Source organism: Stomoxys calcitrans, chromosome 1 (genome assembly GCF_963082655.1).
Source record: "Stomoxys calcitrans chromosome 1, idStoCalc2.1, whole genome shotgun sequence".
NCBI classification, from domain to species: Eukaryota; Metazoa; Arthropoda; class Insecta; order Diptera; family Muscidae; genus Stomoxys; species Stomoxys calcitrans.
Window position 1 is genome coordinate 24,001,965 of NC_081552.1, and position 18,783 is coordinate 24,020,747.

Below are 18,783 nucleotides of genomic sequence, written 5' to 3' on the forward strand. Positions count from 1 at the left end.
GATTAACCCGATGGATTCCTTCATCGGTAAACTCTGCCATCTCAGTGTACAACACACTGCTACAACAAATGAGGCTACAACAGCATGACCGGCGAAAGAAGTCACTCTAGACCGCTTCATATGATGATGATAATTAAGAAAAATATTTCTTTTGTGGTAAGATTTCCATCCATTTGGGATGACATAGTTAACTAGCATATACATATCAGTGCCAAAACTCTACCAAGCATTTACTATTATTTAACTTATCATTAAATACAGTGTTTTAACAAATTTTAATTAAAGCCGTATTGTATTAGGAAATTATTTTTATTTTATTTTACAAACATGCACAATATTAAAATACCTTCTTAGTTATTACAAAAATGTAAAAATATGAATCATATTCTCAAAAAAAAAGAGAAAAACTGAATAAAAATGTATCCCCAATCACAATCAGTTGGATGGAAACCTATAGCTGAAATTAACACTATGTTCGAGTACGAAATATTAATGATACGACATAAGACACTAACAATCAAACGGTAAGTCAAATACACGACTGGACAAGCTAACGTTCTGGCCAATATTTCATAGCAAATACGGGAATACACACACCTGTTATAATACTTGATATAAGATTAACACTATGGTTGTCAATAATTCTTAAACCACTTATGTATTTTACGCCTGCAGCTGGAGTATCTACGATTTTTCCTTCTTCATCGATACCTGAATATTGCAGTGTAGCACCTAGCACAGAATCCACCAAGGAGCCAAATAGACCAGCAAAACCACCCCACAATATCAAGGGCCATTGTGGTGGGGCAACCAACATCATATGTGTGGGTGCAGTGAAATATATAGTGAAGAAATACGCTAAACCCACCGCTATACCTGCTAAGAAACTTACAAATATGCCTATAAGAGATACCCCTCCGTTAGTGCCGCGTGGAACCTTTTTCAATGAGGTGATGAGAAAGGGATCTCCTTTTGATAGAACACTACCCAGTTCACTGGCCCAGGTGTCACCATTGCAGCTGGCAAAAACAGCTGAAAAGTAATGGTAATAGATAATTATTTTAATTCCTCGACCAAACTAATATCTTACACATAACTGCTATGCCCAGCCAACTGGCCCGATAGTCTTTTACAAAATTAATGGTTCTCTCGCTGCTGCCAACATCTATTAAATATAACATCGCCAATTGAGTAGCCATGCCAGAGTTGCATAGAACTTGCACCCAATTGCGTTGACCTTCGCCTGTAGAACAGACATTTTATTAGTAAAAAAAACTTGATCATCCTAACAAATTATGTCAACATTTACCTTCTTTAAAATCTTTTTCAATTTTCTTTTTCATATGAGAGCGAAATTTTGTTGCCCTTGATGAGGTAAAGAAAAACGTTGCTAAACTTGCAAAAAAGGCATGATTGGCAATAGACAAAATAATGGCCGTTATAATTCCAAAAGCAGCTCCGGATTTGTTAACTGATTTCCGTTTCAGAGCCACAACCATCATCAGCAAAGGTGTAAATATTGAAAACAACCATCTGGTTGGAGGAATAACCGGAGATTCTGTGAACGAAACAAGAAAATACATACATAGATCAAATTCGTAACACGTCATAAAAAGTGTTTTCTCAGAGCAACAATTTGTTTACTATATACGTATAAATAAGCATACATAACACCCTTGGCGCACAAATATGGACCATCTGGTTAATCCACGTACTGCAATATAAAATGATTTCCGATTTCCATCAATAAAGGAAAATATACTATTTTCATCAATCTTAACCGTTTTATATTAATGCTTTGATTTGAAATTGAAAATTTAATGATAGTTATGATGAAGAAACCTGTAGCATCATAACCAATGAATGCCAATGCCGGCAATGAATGGTCTGTCTGTCACGTCAGGAATATGATGTTTTATTTCAATGGGGGGCATTTCTACGGCTGTTCAATATTCTCCGTATAATATTGATGCACTTTTATAGGAGAAATCGTATAAATGTCCACCAAATTTTGGTTAAAGCCGGCAACTTTCTTTTTTTTTATGAACACACCTTCAAATTCTTTAGCCCATAACTTGGATACAAAGGAATTGCCTAGCCACATGAAAAGAGACAGAGGTATAGAAAGTCCACAAAATAATATGGGTAACCAATCACGAATATTCCAACGCATTTCTAAAACAAAAAACAAATCAAAAATTAAGATTTCAACGAAAATCCGGACTTGTACTAGTTTAGAAAGTTACATAGCAAACACCTATCTTATTGAGGCAATGTGACATATGCGACTGTCAAAACAAATGTAGGGTGCATATATGGTAAAGTTCGTATGCAAGGCGGATTTAAAAAGGTGGTCTCACGCGAACAGCTATAAACAGCAGGCATTGTTTGACGGTACTAAGATGACAGATTTTTGTTTGCATTCTCTTTGTTGTTATCTTCTTTCTCGCATATTCTCCGCTCATGTATACACATTGTTTCGCCATGCATAAAACGTAAATTTTCAGTGCAACGTTGCATTGGTAAGTTATCGATATCATACGACAACAAATAATAAGCAACGATCAACTGTGTTTGGCTACATGTAATACAAGGAGGATTTAAAAAGGTGGTCTCACGCACACAGCTGTTAACAGCCGGCCGGGTTTGACGGTATTAAGATGTCGGATTTTTGTAAGCATTTCCTTTGTTGTTATCTTCTTTCTCGCATATTCTCCGCTCATGCACGTACGCGTATATACACACGCACACAAATTATTTTGCGTGTGTTGGCAAAACGACGATCAGCTTGATGGCAAGATGGCGGATTGCACTTTATGATTTGTGGTTGTTGTACAAATGAGACCACTTTTAATTGTTTCGCCATGCAGGTAATAATAAATCACAGCAACCATTATTGCTAAGTATTGTAATATAGATCTGTATATAGTATGGCAACTATGGCAAGATGGCAGAGCAATGCTGTTTACGCTAATAAATAATAATAAACAACGACCACGCGTTTAATTTATCGCAAATAACGCAGTCATCGGAAGAAGGATCACTACAATTAAGGTGTGGGGTGCAACATTTTGAAGATAAGAAAATAACAAGATATCTTATATATCGAGAGATAAGAATGGATTTCCGTTCAAGCCGAAAGTCGATAAATAATACGTTGACTGTCGCTGGAATTGAATTACCCCAAAGGCAACTTTGAGCAATAGCAGTATGACTGCAATGCAGTCACCTCAGGAATTGCATATTATAAGCAGTAACAAACACGCTGACACCGAATTCATGGACATCAATACTGCTGCCACCGAGTCCACTGCCGCCAAATCCGCTGGCATCATATTTGCGGTCATCTATCCTGCTGTCACTGCTAATGAAACCGATGGTCATCAATTCTGTGCCACAGCCATCAAACCCGCTGACACCGAATCCATGGAAATCAATTCTGTGCCACTGCCATCAAACCCGCTGACACCGAATCCATGGACATCAATTCAGCTGCCAACAAGCCCACTGCCGTGGAATCCATTTGGCCAAGAAGCCATGCAGTACGACGACCATGCAGCTGTTTGTTAGTTTAACGAAAAAGAAAAATGTGTTGGATTGCGTTGCAAGCTGGAAGTAACAGCAAAAAGGTATGTAGACAATGTGGGACAATTACCATATGACAAATTGGAAGCCAGATCAGCTATGTTTTCAATCCAAATGATTGCTGGCAGGTCGGACATAGAAGAACAAGATATAGACGACATCATTGTGGATAGCATGAATGACAACATTTATACGGCGCTAATACTATTGATGAACCAATCCATTGTCTCGATCGATACAAACAACGGCGTCGGCAGGAAAAATGACGAGATTCAAAAATGGGTATATTGCAAACATGACATAATTACCAGGTAGTGTACCGTAAATAGCTGAGTACAATTTTTCCTAGCGAAGTGCACTATCTGTCAGCAAGTTTTAGTTGTGCGTGTGTATTATAGTTAAGAACCATAACACACACAAACAACGAAAAATGGCGTGAACTGGTAACATACTCAAAATCAGAATTACACTAATCACTGATTATGACAGATAATGCACCCAATAGTTTGTTGTTGTGTTGCAAACACCTCTAAGAATAAAGCGACTGCTGCAAAAACGCCTGACGCTGAAGTTCGCTGTTACATTTGTTCGCAGTTTGGACATTATTAGACCCAATGTTCGAAACCGAAATGACTACCGAACTCTTGCTTTAAGCCTAGTAGTGTCTTCATTCACAACGAAAATGCCTATTAAATTATTGCGAAATCTTGTCTCTCGGACTCTTTTTCTTTGTCAGAACACAAATAAAAGTTAAACAACAACACACAACAAAGACAACGATAATGAAACAGAGTTGATTCGGCTCATTTCGTGAGCATTTAATTACATTTAAAATTGTGCAAAATTTATCCTAATGCAGCGCCATTTCGCTACTATTTTGCTCATAGAACTCAGTGCCACTTGTACGGAATGTGTTCGCATTACCTTTGTCACCAAAATCGAAGTCAGTACTAGAATTGTCAATGCAAAGAATGAAATGCTGAAATATAATTTGAATGAAATACCGGAGAAGGAAACAATCAGTGCGCTTATCAAGATTAATTTACTAAAGGGTCTGCCTTTAAGAATTATGCATTAGGGGGGGTACTTCGTTCTTTTAAGTGACAAATTTAATAAATCCGTTTTTTCGCTTATTAAAACAGAGATGCTGTATTGGAAACTTTAGTAATTTTGGAGTTTAAAACAGCTTTTTTCGCAGAAATACACCTGGCAGCATTGGTAACTGTCAAATAAACAAATATTTTATTGATTATTTCAAAATAAATAAATCTGCTGATCAATAATGAAAGGCAACAGCTGAAATGGTATGTATTTAAAAACCCATGATTCTCACATAAGATTTGATGGTTTTCATATTAAGATGCCTGTTGCTGTAGCTCAACATTTGTAGCGAAGCTTTGCTATTGCCACAAAAACCATAGTTGAAGTTGAGCAAATGACCCTCAAAACCGAAGCATGGAGAGAGTATCGTACACATTAGCAAAGGTTAGTGGGGTTTTAAATTAATCTCATTTCATATCAACGACAAATGATCAATCTGCGAAAGTTGGTCTATAACGCAAAACTATTATATCCAATTACTCAAATAAGGTGAATTTGTTTCTAAAGAAACATAAATAACGCTCATGTACTTAAAGAGTGACAAAACTAAAAAAGAATAGAATTTGCAGAAAATGCATTTTAAGGTTTAAAAATTTTAAGGTTTATTTATTATCAACTCAAAAATGTTTTTTTTTTATTTATGTATGCCACTCTTCAATTACATGAGCGAAGACATTGTTTAGTTAATTTAACCAAACATATTTTAATAATTTTTTATTGCTAATATTATAATAGTTTATACACTTCAACTTCTTCTTAGGGCACAAGTTGTTGTGTCCATACTTCTTCTTGCGACAGTTATTAGATGGGGATGGAGACGAGCATAGCACTTACGGCCACCACTTGTATCTAAATTGTGATGATGATGTGCATTAAAATGCTTTAGCAGTTGCTGTTGATGATAAGACGATTACGACTGATATAGAGATTTAATTACGTTATCGATGTCACTGAGGTACGTTTGGCAGCACTGTGGTCGTCCTTGTGTTTGCTCTGAAAATAAAAAAAACAACGAAGCATACTCTTATGAAATTAGTTTGTAAAAGTAAATAAAGAATAAAAAATCAATTTTGATTTTATAATACACTTGCACATGTCCAACGCTGGACATATGCAATTAAATGTTGCAATGATGCAAATAATATACGTACCTTTAAGTGCTGATTTTGTATCTGGTGGATAAATTATGGATAAAGTGTGTGTGGTTGAAGTCGTTGTGGTGTCTTATGTTTAGCTAGTAATGGAATTTGAGACTATTTTTGCGTATTTTTGTAGAATCGAAAGTATGCCTATCAAAAACTTTATTAAAATGATTGTTTAATACTGGGTTACGGTATGCAACATTTTATCTCAGCGTGTGTGGCGTAATTATTGCGGATATTAGATATAAATTTTACGAAATTGTTGGGATGAGCGATTTGTTAAAACCAAGCGGCTAAGAGTTAGTATTGCGGGGCCATCGGCTATGGCAACAGAGCCTTCAAGGTCAAGCAGCCCTTTGCTCTTAGCTTGTTTCCACTCGCATCGTCTGCGGGGCGAACGATCATTAAATCCACCTCCCCTTCCGCCACCACCGTAAAAATACCATACATTTAACCAAACATTTTTATCATATTTTTATTGTTTTTTTATAATATTCTATTCTTGTTATTCTATTCTAAATCATTTTTTTTTTAATTTATAATGGATATTGAAAAGAAAGGAATTAACTTCAGTTTAATGTAGTTTTGTGTATGTTAAGTTTTTGTATAGGTTATTCACAATTATTGTTTTATTTGTGTTTTGTAATGTTATCTTGCCAATAAAATTGGGCTTCAAGAAGGTTTTTAGTTATGTTGTCCCTTGAACTTCCCATTGATATTTTACACCAAAGTATATGGTGGTCTTAAGATGCTACATGCAAAATTTTAGCTGCAATTTTTTTGCAATCTTAGAAGTTATGACCAAAATACTAGAGAGGCCTCCATTTTTTTTTTTTGTTTTCTATTTTTTTATATACATACTAGGGTGGGGCGTTTAGTATGAAAGGAACCAAATCTTAATGGGTCCTTCGCGTTTGTTATTTTTGGGATTGTACTGAGCAAAAAAGATCTAGACCTATGGTGAAAATCGAGCCTTCAGATTTTGATCTTTCAGACTTTTGTCACTTTTTTTTTTTTTGATATTTTGTCCTATAACAGCCAAACCATTGAGATTTTCGATCCAATACTAAGATAAAAATTGTAGCCAAAACCATAGTTAAGAACTCTCTAGTACATCGCAAATGCGGCAATTATGGGCTTAAGACTAAAAATCGGCAGATCGGTCTATATGGCAGCTATATCGAAATATAGTCAAATTTGGACCACATTCAGTTCGAACATCGGTAGGCATAGTACAACTCACCGTTTTAAATTTTAGTAAAATCGGGTAATAAATGTGGCAATTATGGGCTTAGGACTAAAAATCACCAGATCGGTCTATATGACAGCTATATCGAAATTTAGTCCAATTTGAGCCATATTCCGTTCGGACATAGATCAGCAAAATCGGGTAATAAATGTGGCTTTTATGTATTTTTGGCCGCTCTTTCCATAAAAGTCCGACCACAGTGCAAAGGTGATCACATACGGACTATTCAGCAGTATCCAATACCGACTAGCGGGGGATGAGTTAGAAAGATGCCTGGGGCTGTTTTCATACTTGCGCCGATTCGTTCCTGATTTTTCGAGAATAGCTAGACCGTTGGCCGATTTGAAGAACAAGGATTTTAACTGGACAGATGAGTGTGTCGAGGCATTTGTGACATTGGGGGATAAATTAGTTAATGGACCGGTGTTGTATCCGGACTGGGAGACACAGGCAGATTATAGATTTCATCCAGTTCCATATTATTCGAAATGTACGACACCGGCGGAATAGTAATGCCACAGCTTCGAGTTGAAGAAGTTGGCTGTTATATACGCCTTAACGAGATTTAGGATATACCTGGAAGGAATTTCATTCACGATAGCGACAGTGCATTGGCACTGGGTAAAAGGCAGGTAAACCCAAGGATTGCTAGGTGGGCATTGGAGTTGTTACAAGTCGATGCACATAGCCGAGTTCCCGTTATTGCTGCGATAGAGGAGTATGATGCCGATTTTAATATACAGATAGCACAGTTTAGAGGTGGAAGGATTCAGAGGTTACGTTAGGCATCAGAAAGGGGCGAACTTGAGTGTTATGCGAATGTTATGCGTATGACTCATGAGGTATTGTCATGTGGAGATCGAGAAGTGTATGAATAAGATCAATAGGTATTACTGGTTCCCGGGCATGAGGGACAAGTTGAAGGAATTGCTTAAAATGCATATTTTATTCGGCGCCCTGTAGAAGGAATGAACGGAATTTTTACTATATTGAAAAGACCCCGCGGCCATTCGAGTCTTTACATATAGGTCACTTCGGTCCACTGTCGTCAGTGAGGTTGAGTAAACCATGAATAATACGGTGCATTGCACTACTGGACAGTTTCCGAGTAAGCTGCTGTTTGGTGTACACCAGAGAGGCGATGTAGTAGATGGATTGAGGGAGTTCTATGGTATGGATGACGGCGATTTGAGGACGATAGAGGGGAGGCTTTTGGGAGATCTCAGTCTTACAACCTTGAGTATTTTAGGAAGCACCATAAGCCCTCCATGACTTTCAAGTCGGGGGATATAGTGGGTTTGACGAATGTTGACACGACTGCGGGGGTGAACAAGAAGCTCATACCGAAGTATCGTGGGCTATACGTCGTTCGGAGGGAGTTGGGCAAGGACCGATATGAGATATCGGACGTCAACAACTGTAAGTTCACACAGATGCCTGACGTCGGCATAGTAAACTCAAGTCTATTGAAAATGTGACTGGAACATTATGAAGGGGCGAAGAAATTTGCGGATCCTGAGCGCAACACTGCCAGCCTTAGTGATTGTAATGAAAATGATACGAGTGAATATGAAAATTATGAATTTTTAGATGTGATTTAAGTTACAATCAAGGTCGATTGTATGGTCAGGTTGGCCGAGATGTAGTGGGTACGACTCTTTAAACAGTTTGTAACAATATGGCTATGTAATATAGATCTGTATAGAGTATGGCAACTATATGATGTTGTTGTTGTACCAGTGTGTTGTACACTGCGGCGGCAGCATTTACCGATGAAGGATCCATTGGGTCAATCCGGTACGTACAATCGGCTGCCGTGGCGGAGCAATGCTGTTTCCGCTAATAAATAAATTGATTGTGATTTTGTATTAAACAAGAACGACAACGCATTTCATTTATCGCAAGAGGGATCACAACAGTATCGATAATTATCCAGTAAAACTTTACACTGGAATTCTGTCGAGTACATCTGGCTTGCATAAAACACAGCAAGGCGGATTTAAAAATGTGGTCTCCCACGAACAGCCGGCCAGGTTTTGTTATCTTCTTTCTCGCATATTCTCTGCTCATGTACGCACACGTATACACACACACAATTTTCTTTGTGCGTGTTGGCAAAACGTCAATCAGCTTGATGACAAGATGCCGAATTGCAGCATATGATTTGTGGTTGTTGTACGAATGAGACCACCTTTCATTGTTTCGCCATGAAGACGCAGCAAATATTGCCAAAACCATGACTCGAATGTATAATCGGTATTGCGATGGACTATAGGTGGTTTATACTTATTAATTTATCGATTGCAATAGTATATAAATCGATTTTAAGTGTAAAGTCGTATAATCGATTAGTCGAAAATCGACTTTTAGATCCCTATTCACGGCAATAAAAAACTACATTTTTGCAGGAAAAAAAGCGTAGAAAAATTAACGAAATATAATAACTATAACAAAAACAAACAGTGGCAAGTAGTATTCGCTGGATAAGATTAAAAAACTTTGATATAAAGATGTTTTAATTGAAGAGAAACATCATTACAAAGTCACCTTAAAAAAAGGAGGTGGGTGAATCATAAAATATCCCTGCGAGTTTGTGTTGTTTTTTAAGGACCAAAAATGTATCAAAGTGCTTGTAATGTCGCCACCACTGGCTCGTGCGCACCCAACGCCGAGGCTGAACGCGAAGCCGAGCGTCAAAATGCTCTAATGTCACAACAACCTCCCACCCAGCCAATTGAGCCGGACTATAGTGGCTTTGATATAGTGAAAGCGACTCAATATGGAGCCCATGCAAGAGTCAAAGAGCTAGTTGAAGCCGGATGGGATGTAAATCAGCCGGACAGTGAAACCGTCACCCTTCTTCATTGGGCTGCCATCAACAATCGGCGTGATATTATCAAATACTTTTTGGAGAAGGGGGCAGTGGTCGACGCATTGGGTGGCGAATTGAATGCAACACCATTGCACTGGGCCACACGTCAGGGTCATTTAGGAGCCGTAGTTTTGCTAATGACGGCTGGTGCTGATCCTCGTATACGTGATGCTGAGGGATGTTCTTGCATCCACATTGCGGCACAATTTGCTCATACAGCCCTGGTGGCTTATTTTATAGCAAAAGGTGTGGATCCAGATTTGCAAGATCGTGGTGGAATGACTGCTTTAATGTGGGCAGCATGGAAAGTAAGTATTGGTAAGGGGCAGTAATAGCATAGAGTATTTTTGTAAGATTAAGTTTGCCCCATTTGTTAATGATCTAACTTCGTTATGAAAACTAAAAAAATTGCCTTTTCCTTATTATAGGTCTGCGCATTAGATCCTGTTCGGTTACTACTTACTTTGGGCGCTAATCCCGCCATGGTTGACTATACACATGGCAATACCGCACTACATTGGGCCATTTTGGCTCGCAATTCAACGGCCATTAGTACTTTAGTTTTAAAATCCAAAGCTTCCTTAGACGTACCAAATTTACGTGGTGAAACCCCTTTGACAATGTTGGAAGCACAGTCCGGTGCCGTCTGGATAGGTAGCAAAGTAATGGAGCGTGTTAAGGATGCCTCACTGTCATCACAGCAGCGACGTAGTTTAATAACCCGCATAAAGCACGACAAGCGTTTACGTTGGTGGTCAATGGTGGCATGTCCATTTACTGCGTTTTACTTGGCTGGAGTCGTTTTCACTTTAAACACATTGTATATTATAAAATTCTTTTTGCTAGTTTGTTTATATGCTATATTCCATACGCTGGGAAAGACACTGTTCGACGATCACTTAATGGCTTTATTACCATTGAGTGTGTATTTGGCGAGTAAGGCTTGGTTTTACATAACATGGTTCGTTTACATTATTGATGCCGTATCGTTTGGTACCACCTTGCTGTTTTTGATATGTTCCGGTGGCCTTTGGGTATGTTTTATCAAATCCTGGAAAGGTGATCCCGGCATTATTCAGCCCACTCAAGAGCAACGATTTAAGGTTAGTCTAAATAAAATGCTGTTAATTAATTTTTTGTTGATCTAATAGAAACTTGCAAATATTTTAGACAATTATCGAATTATCCGAACGTGGTGGTATAGGCTTTGAGCCTTCCTCATTTTGTTCCGGTTGTTTGGTACGACGTCCTATACGTTCCAAACATTGTAGTGTGTGTGATCGTTGTGTTGCCCGTTTCGATCATCATTGTCCATGGGTGGGCAATTGTATAGGCTTAAAGAATCACACCTACTTCATGGGATTCTTATGGATGCTATTGATAATGTGTGGTTGGATGTTATATGGAGGATCTTATTATTACATGAATACCTGTAATGTGCATTTTGATGGTAAGTACCTTGAAACATAACACCCGCCCCATTCTTCAAATGAAGATTTAGATTTAAAAAAAATCGTGAAACTTGTATTATTTTAAAAACATATTCCATATCTTGGCACATGAGAAAATCTAAATTTAATTTTCTTGAAATATTTTTCATTAAAACTTTAATGGACAAAAACGTGCGAAATTTGATATTCATGGAAAATACCTTTTATTTGAGTCTCATTTTATCCTGATCGGTGTTCATGTACCTGTGCTATTTATATCCTACACCACTACTTACAACGGCCAGAGGCTGCCGCCTCAGTGTAGTTGTTCGGCCTTTCTTCCTTATGGTGGAGATATATTCCGAAATGCCTTTTCCCCACTATTTTCGTCCGCGCCGGGATTTTAAAGAACCCCAAAACCTGGTTCTGTGATTCTGTTCGATTTGCCAGAAACGGCTCCGTAATCGGTCAGTTTTGGCGAGGTGTAAACGGTGCATGGAGTGGGTCCGGTCTGGTACTGCCGAGATAGAGCTATTCAACGGTTACATACAACCGGTTGGCAGTTGTGTTCCAGCTAATGGCCAAGTTTACAGGCCTATCATTAGAGGCCTTCTGTCTAGCCATAATCGCCTGATCATAGTCATTCTCCTCTTGGTAACGACCAGCAGGGCATAGTTTTGGCTGAGCAAATTTAGGGCTCCACGTTTTGCACATTGAATGAGGATGCCCCACTAGGACAACGAGGAGGTGCAGCGGATCCCATCGGATGCCACCGTAGAGCAAAGGTTATCATGTCCGCCTAGGTTTGAATCCTGGCGATAACATCAGAAAAAAATTTCAAAGGTGTTTATAGGCCATGTAAAACATCTTCCCCAAAGATGTGTCGCACTGGGGCACGTCGTTCGGACACGGCTATAAAAAGGAGGCATCTTATTATTATGCTTAAACTTGAATCGGAAAACACTCAGTGATATGTGTGCCGCTGTTCCTTAATGGAATGTTAATAGGCAAATTCGATTTTTTTCTGCAGCTTCCCAGACATTTCCATTGTATCGCCTGATTTCCTGAGTGACGTATCCTGGTAAGCCGTCTTTTCTTTGCGATCAGAACACCTCCCCATAATACTCACCATGTATCGACCAACCGACTTCATAACCTCTAATCGCCGGACGTTTATCAATCAGAAGAAGGATGATTAAGTCGGCTTCAGAGAGTATAACAATCGCTGCTTCAAAGATTTGCCACCTCCCATAGATGTACGTATTGCTGAGAAAAAATTCCGAGACATCATTAATGCAGCAGCCGCTTTATACCAGCGCCCCAATTTCTCGTAGCAGGCATTGGTATTCGCAAACGAGCGTTAAGGGATACGTTGCTATGACCAGAATCAGCGAGCTAAATTTTTAAATAAAATAAATTTTAAAATAAAAGAAATAACTAACTGTGACTAACCAATTTATTAAGCATCCCGAGTGAGAAGGCTAAGAGGAGAGCCATCCGTAGTCTCCGAGCCGATGGACAGACATCACAATTTACCGTGGACGAAGTTATGAATGCCATCCAAAGCGATGGGCACCGACGGAATCTCTACACTGATGCTGTAGAATCTTGATTTACCTGGAGTCGAGTACTTTACAATTGTCCTCAAATTGTCTTTGAGCACTTTAATAGTACAAGATAAGGAGAGTGATTCCGCTACTGAAGCCCGCAAAGAAGCCGAGCAAAGGAAAGTCGCCCAGATCGATCTCCCTTCTCGCGCCGTAGGTAAGACGCTTTAGGGTCTACACCTCCCGAGCTTCAAAGAAGAATTTCCATTCGCTGGGCATAAGCATGGATTTCGAAGACTGCATAGTACCACAACTGCTTTGCCATCACCGCACACATTTGACGTGGCTTCAAACAGCTCAGGTCATGTGATAGGACGGTCCTCGTACACTGGACCTATTGAAAGCGTTCGACACGATCACTAACGCCAAACGTTTTGAGTACATCGCCAACACGACCCTCCTGCGAGGTCTGCAACGCTGGGTTACGAAATATCCAGTCACAATAGTTCCAGTGCCATTAGACCTATCTAAAATATTCGAAACGGTCAGCCATGCCAAACTATTTGAGAAAATCGCTAGTAGATTGTGGAATTTAGGGATAAGAAGTCGAAACGTCAAAGAGTGAAACATGGAGTTCCCCAAGGCGGGATAAATCCCCTGCACTGTTTAACCTCTACCTATCCTCCATTCCACCCCCTCCAGACGGCATAGAGATCGTATCCACTGCGGACAATTGTAGGATCATGGCATCAAGCCCCACCCATTGTTGACATCTATGATAGACGTGATAAACGTGTACCTCAACGATGTTGCTACTTATTTCGCTGAAAGAGATTTGAAGATATCTGCCACCAAAAATTCAGCCACATTTTTGGGTAAGGAGCTAAATGTGATAGTCGATGGAATAACGATTCGCACCATCAAGTGTCTCAAATACTTGGCGTCACATTTGACAGCTCTTACACATTCTCTCCACATGCCACAGCAATTTGCGATAAAATCAAAAGTAGAAACAAGGTCCTCAAGTTAGTTGCCGGCAGCGCTTGGGACGCTGACAAAGAAACCTTGTTGACCACGTACAAAGCAATTGGCCAGTCTGTATAGAGTTATGCAGCGCCAGTGTGGTCTCGTCAGCTCTGTTACACGCAGTGGAATAATATTCGGATCTGTCAAAATGCCACCCTTCGAACTGCGAGATGCTGTCTCCTCAGTTCTCATGTGGACCACCTTCATCAGGAGACAAAGATACTACCCGTGCGAAGACATAAGTACATTCTGTCAAAACAATACCTTTTGGGATGTTATCGCAATTTTGTGGATAGGTATCCACCGCTCAGAAGCCTTAAGGTAGATCAACATGATCTAGAGCGTGAGGCTCAGCGCTACAAGCGAGAACCTCTAGATCAAGCGGATCTATAAAACACTCATGCAGACACGGTAAATAGCAATGGTGTGAATGTGGTCCTTGGAGGACGAGCGCCTAAAGAGGAGGACCATTACACCTAAAGATATTGACCTCCCCCGGATTAATAAATTTACCAGGGATACCCGGTATGGATTTTGCGGAATTTTCTATTGAGTGGGCAATGAATGAACCACGAGCTGTATGAGCTGTATGACGACGATAGCATAGTTACACGCATCAAAATACAACGGCTGCGTTGGCTAGGTCATGTTGTCAGAATGGATGAAGAAGCTCCATCAAAGAAGTATTTTGAAGGCAAACACGGTGGTACACGCAAACCGGGAAGACCAAAAGCCCGATGGAAAGAACAAGTTGTGGGAGACACCTCGAAACTTTGTGTCAGAGATTTTAGAATGAGCGCAGAAGATCGAGGCGCTTGGAACGCTATTCTACATTCGGCTAGTGGAAGAAATATTCTGTCATAACCAATTAAAGTAAAGTAAGGGCAATGAATTGCCACTGCGCCGTTCAATTATCGGGACAAGGAGTGCTTTCATCAAGCAGTTGAGTCAGTCGAGTGGAGTATGCCGTTGCGATCTGCTGTGTTTGCAGCTTTTCAATGTTCAGCTTCCGTGCAATGTCCGATCGTACCTTTTACGTCATACTCAAACGGATGCAAACCTTCCCTGCACAGAGGTAATAATCCGAATCATAGGCACAAATAAAGCTGATGTTGAAAAATTTGGCTTTTATGTGGATTGGAGCAGGAGTAAAGCTGGAGACATGGTGTTTAAGTATTCGACTTACCATAAATCCACAGCCAAATTCATGCCCCGTGTCATGGCAGCTATAGAATAGTTCGTCACCGTTTGGTGTTGTAGCGACGCCATTCCTAGTCCATCGCACTTATTGTAAGGCGGTAATATCTGCCTTGTTGTTGTTGTTGTAGCAGTGTGTTATACACTGAGGCGGCAGCCCTTGCCGATGAAGGACTTCATCGGGTTAATCCGGTACGTACAACCGGCTGCCATGGGATGCATCTGCCGTGTACTTCTCCAATGCGTATGCCGCACCTTCTCTATAAAAACTCCGGACATGACAGGTGCAGATCCGCAAATCATGGTATTTTCTTTGTTTGCGTGGGTCGTCAACGTTAGGGGAGTCTGTTGTTACTATTTTCTTGTTTCTCTGGGTAATTCCTACAATTTTCCAGGGGCGCGTTACTGGCTCAGCGCCCCAACCGCATGGGTTTTTGTGGGATCGCACGTGTATCCCTCGATGTCGTGAGCCGCTTGCTCCAAGATCCGACGCTCGCCTCCAGCCGCCCCTTACATGGGAACAGACGATGATGTTGGCCATTGGTTATCTAAAGGCGCCAAAACTTGCCTTGTCATCTCCAGTATCATTGGCACTTGATGAGACTCACTGAGACTCTCTTCTCGAAGTCGCTGACTGCCCGCGGCCGAATTTGCAGCTACTCCGCATAAAAACGAAGCTTTTCACTATCCTCAACCTGTGGACGCGCCCGATAGCTTTCAGCTTAGCTTCCCGGAGCTCAAAATTGCGGCCCGTGTTGGCCGGGATCTGTAAGATTCAGAGTTTTTTAAACAAGGGTAACGGGAGTATCCCCCTTCTCATTCCTTATTTTATCGCTAGAAAAAACAAAGAAAATTAAATTGTTATTACTGGGAGGTGTTTTTATTTATTGTTATATTTTTATATAATATTTAAGTTTTTATGATCACAATTTTTCCATGTGTTAAATGTAATAAAAAAAATATATATATTTCCCCTTCTTTCATGTAATTTTACATAACTTTACTTCTTTAAAGATTTACTTGCTGCTCTAAGAGCAATCGGCGATTGCAATGCCTGGATCGGTTGGGTTATGGCCAATGCCTTGTTGCATATGTCTTGGGTGATTTTACTAACCATTTGCCAGACGTATCAAGTCATATGCCTGGGCATGACCACCAACGAACGTATGAATCGCGGCCGTTATAGACATTTCCAGGCACGCAGCGGACAATCGCCTTTCACGCGCGGAGCTTTCAATAATTTGATAGATTTCCTCGAGTGCACATGTTTTGGCTTGTTCAAGCCCAAACGCATAGATTGGATGCATTATTATGACTTTGATGTGCATACCTCAAAACCCATAGAGCATGAGCCATTGTTGAGCAATGGCGGTGGTGTGGGAGGTGATGAATCAACGGCGGCAGCTACGCATAATTACCAGTATGTGTAGGATAAGTCGAATCGGGATGCGATGACACGTAAAGCACCCATAGCTAATGTTTAAAAATTGAAAATTCCAAAACAACAAATGCTACATTAAAAAAGAAAACTAATTTATTAAATACTTTTTGTGTTAATTTTAAAAATTAGCAAAAATTTTAAAAAGTCGAAATTTATGTTTTCACTATATTTCCATAGTGTAGGTAATTGTTAGCCTACTAAGTTGAAGTGTATTTATATATATATATATATTTAAAGTATTAGCTTTTATGCATAAACTAACTAGCCTTTCCTTTTGTTGTTATATCTTGGGTGTTGTTTTTTGTTTTGTTTTTTTTTTTTTTTTTTAATTATTAAACTTAATTTATGTGTAAGAATAGCTGCTCAAAGTTTTGATACGTTTGAAGATAACGATGATGAAGATGTTTTGTAGCACCGAAAGCCATATGAAACATTTTTTTATTTATATATTAAAAATATAATTTTTTTTGTTTTATTTTGTGTTTAAATTTAGTATATAATTGTGTTAGAAAAGTAATTTATACCACCTTATTGAGACATATGAAATTATATATTGAACAAACTAACAGCCATTTATTTGTATAGGCCTGTTTTAGAAGAACAGATAAGAGAAATAAAAAAAAAACATATTGGAAAAATATGAACACAACAACAAGTCATCGCATACCGATTCCTTAACTATTTGTAAGATTGATATAAAAACACACAAACACACCTATAAACTTACTTAATGAATCCCTAAGCAAAAAGAAAAAAAACCCAAAAATGAATAAAAATCATTTTTTTGTAAATTTTTTTAAACATATAATACATATATTCCAATGGAAAATAGAAGCAGGAAAAAAACCAAAAAACAAAAAATAAATTCTTAAAATCTCTTAGAATCGTAAAAACATACACACATAAATCCTCACTCCTTTACTTCCTAAACGAACCCAAGCGACTCTATACAAAAGACATGTACATACATATATTTAAATTTATAATATCTTGTTTAATTTATTACCAAATTATGCAATAGTCTCTACAAAAACCAACTCAGTGTTCTAATTTTGTTTTTGTAATACATAATTCAGTCATGCATAAAATTTATCGCTGTAACACTTTTTCAAAACATTTTGTAATTATTAGTTAAGAATTTGCTTATGCCACAAAAACAAAAATTGATTATTACATTTTAAGTACATTTACATTACACAGTATGAAGAAAGAGAAAAAAAAATAATAGGAAAAAACAGGAAACGCTGGAAAATCCCAAAGAAATTATTCAAAATATCGATGAATGAAAAAACCATGAAACAAAATACCACAAATAAATGCCATTAAGCTTTTATAAACACAAACAAAAATCAGCTGTAAATCGTGTAATTTTAATTAAAAACAAAAATCCCTATGAGTAGAGTCCGGATTTTTGTGCAAAACCGAAATTCAAAAAAAAAAAGACGGCAGCCCTGCCTTGAGCAAGAACTAGTAAATCAGAGCTCCCAGTAATTTTTTTTAAAGAAAAGTTAAAAATAATCGTTATTAAAGTAGTTCCATCTTCAAAATCATCACTTAATACACAATTAATGACATATTGTTCGATGTAGATAAAAAGTCTTCGATAAAAACATGTTTTTGCTTTAACGAAAATAAAAAACGATCGCTGTTGTCATTTCGCAAAGAAGAAGAAAACGAACATTTTTTTGCCACAACATTTCTACACGTATGTATGCATTGCCGATCGAATTGCTACTGTTCTGTCTGGAACACTAATTGCAGTTGCCGCTGTCTAAGGCTGATAAATATAAGATCTCCTGATTGTTGACGGTCGTCGAGGCTTACTCTATTGGTAAATAATTTGTTGTTGTTGCTTGTTAAGTCGAGCTCCTGTTGGTACAATTTCTATGCCATTTGTTTTTTGTTATTGTTTTGGCTATTGGTTTCTTTTCCGCTCATATCTTTTGGATTGTGGATACATAAATCAAACGACACTTCAGTTACGAAGTGTACTATTGGGTTGCCCAAAAGGTAATTGTCGATAATATATTGGGTTGCCCAAAAAGTAATTGAGGATTTTTTAAAAGAAAGTTAATGCATTTTTAATAAAACTTAGAACGAACTTTAATCAAATATACTTTCTGTACACTTTTTTTCTAAAGCAAGCTAAAAGTAACAGCTGATAACTGACAGAAGAAAGAATGCAATTACAGA

The 18,783-nt window shown here is 38.6% G+C and overlaps 2 protein-coding genes across 4 annotated transcripts; one reads left to right on the forward strand and one right to left on the reverse strand.

Annotated features, from left to right (window-relative positions):
- Positions 1-290: 290 nt before the first annotated feature.
- On the reverse strand, positions 291-2,307 carry LOC106089964 (transmembrane protein 19). Of its 3 annotated transcripts, XM_013255980.2 has the most exons (5): positions 2,247-2,307; positions 2,053-2,175; positions 1,310-1,558; positions 1,091-1,243; positions 291-1,032 (listed from the first exon to the last, which is right to left on the reverse strand). In XM_013255980.2, the coding sequence occupies exons 2-5, from the start codon at positions 2,171-2,173 to the stop codon at positions 551-553; spliced, it is 1,005 nt and encodes a 334-aa protein (XP_013111434.1). In that variant the 5' UTR covers positions 2,174-2,175; positions 2,247-2,307; the 3' UTR covers positions 291-550. The 3 variants fall into 3 exon arrangements, with proteins under 3 accessions (XP_013111434.1, XP_013111433.1, XP_013111435.1); XM_013255979.2 differs by lacking the exon at positions 2,247-2,307 and having other exon boundaries at positions 2,053-2,237; XM_013255981.2 differs by lacking the exons at positions 2,053-2,175; positions 2,247-2,307 and adding an exon at positions 1,668-2,009.
- Positions 2,308-9,434: 7,127 nt separating this feature from the next.
- Positions 9,435-18,226, forward strand: LOC106089978 (palmitoyltransferase Hip14). Its single transcript, XM_013255998.2, has 4 exons — positions 9,435-10,257; positions 10,378-11,052; positions 11,120-11,399; positions 16,164-18,226. The coding sequence occupies exons 1-4, from the start codon at positions 9,694-9,696 to the stop codon at positions 16,577-16,579; spliced, it is 1,935 nt and encodes a 644-aa protein (XP_013111452.1). The 5' UTR covers positions 9,435-9,693; the 3' UTR covers positions 16,580-18,226.
- Positions 18,227-18,783: the final 557 nt, after the last annotated feature.

What these genes read in the sequence shown, in the direction of transcription:
- LOC106089964 (XM_013255980.2), bottom strand. Translation starts at nt 2,173, where the DNA reads ATGCGTTGGAATATTCGTGATTGGTTACCCATATTATTTTGTGGACTT. An exon ending in TGAAAAAGATTTTAAAGAAG is followed by an intron (nt 1,244 to 1,309) that starts GTAAATGTTGAC and finishes TCTGTTCTACAG; the next exon opens with GCGAAGGTCAACGCAATTGG. An exon ending in GCTGGGCATAGCAGTTATGT is followed by an intron (nt 1,033 to 1,090) that starts GTAAGATATTAG and finishes ATTACTTTTCAG; the next exon opens with CTGTTTTTGCCAGCTGCAAT.
- LOC106089978 (XM_013255998.2), top strand. Translation starts at nt 9,694, where the DNA reads ATGTATCAAAGTGCTTGTAATGTCGCCACCACTGGCTCGTGCGCACCC. An exon ending in TAATGTGGGCAGCATGGAAA is followed by an intron (nt 10,258 to 10,377) that starts GTAAGTATTGGT and finishes TCCTTATTATAG; the next exon opens with GTCTGCGCATTAGATCCTGT. An exon ending in CTGTAATGTGCATTTTGATG is followed by an intron (nt 11,400 to 16,163) that starts GTAAGTACCTTG and finishes ACTTCTTTAAAG; the next exon opens with ATTTACTTGCTGCTCTAAGA.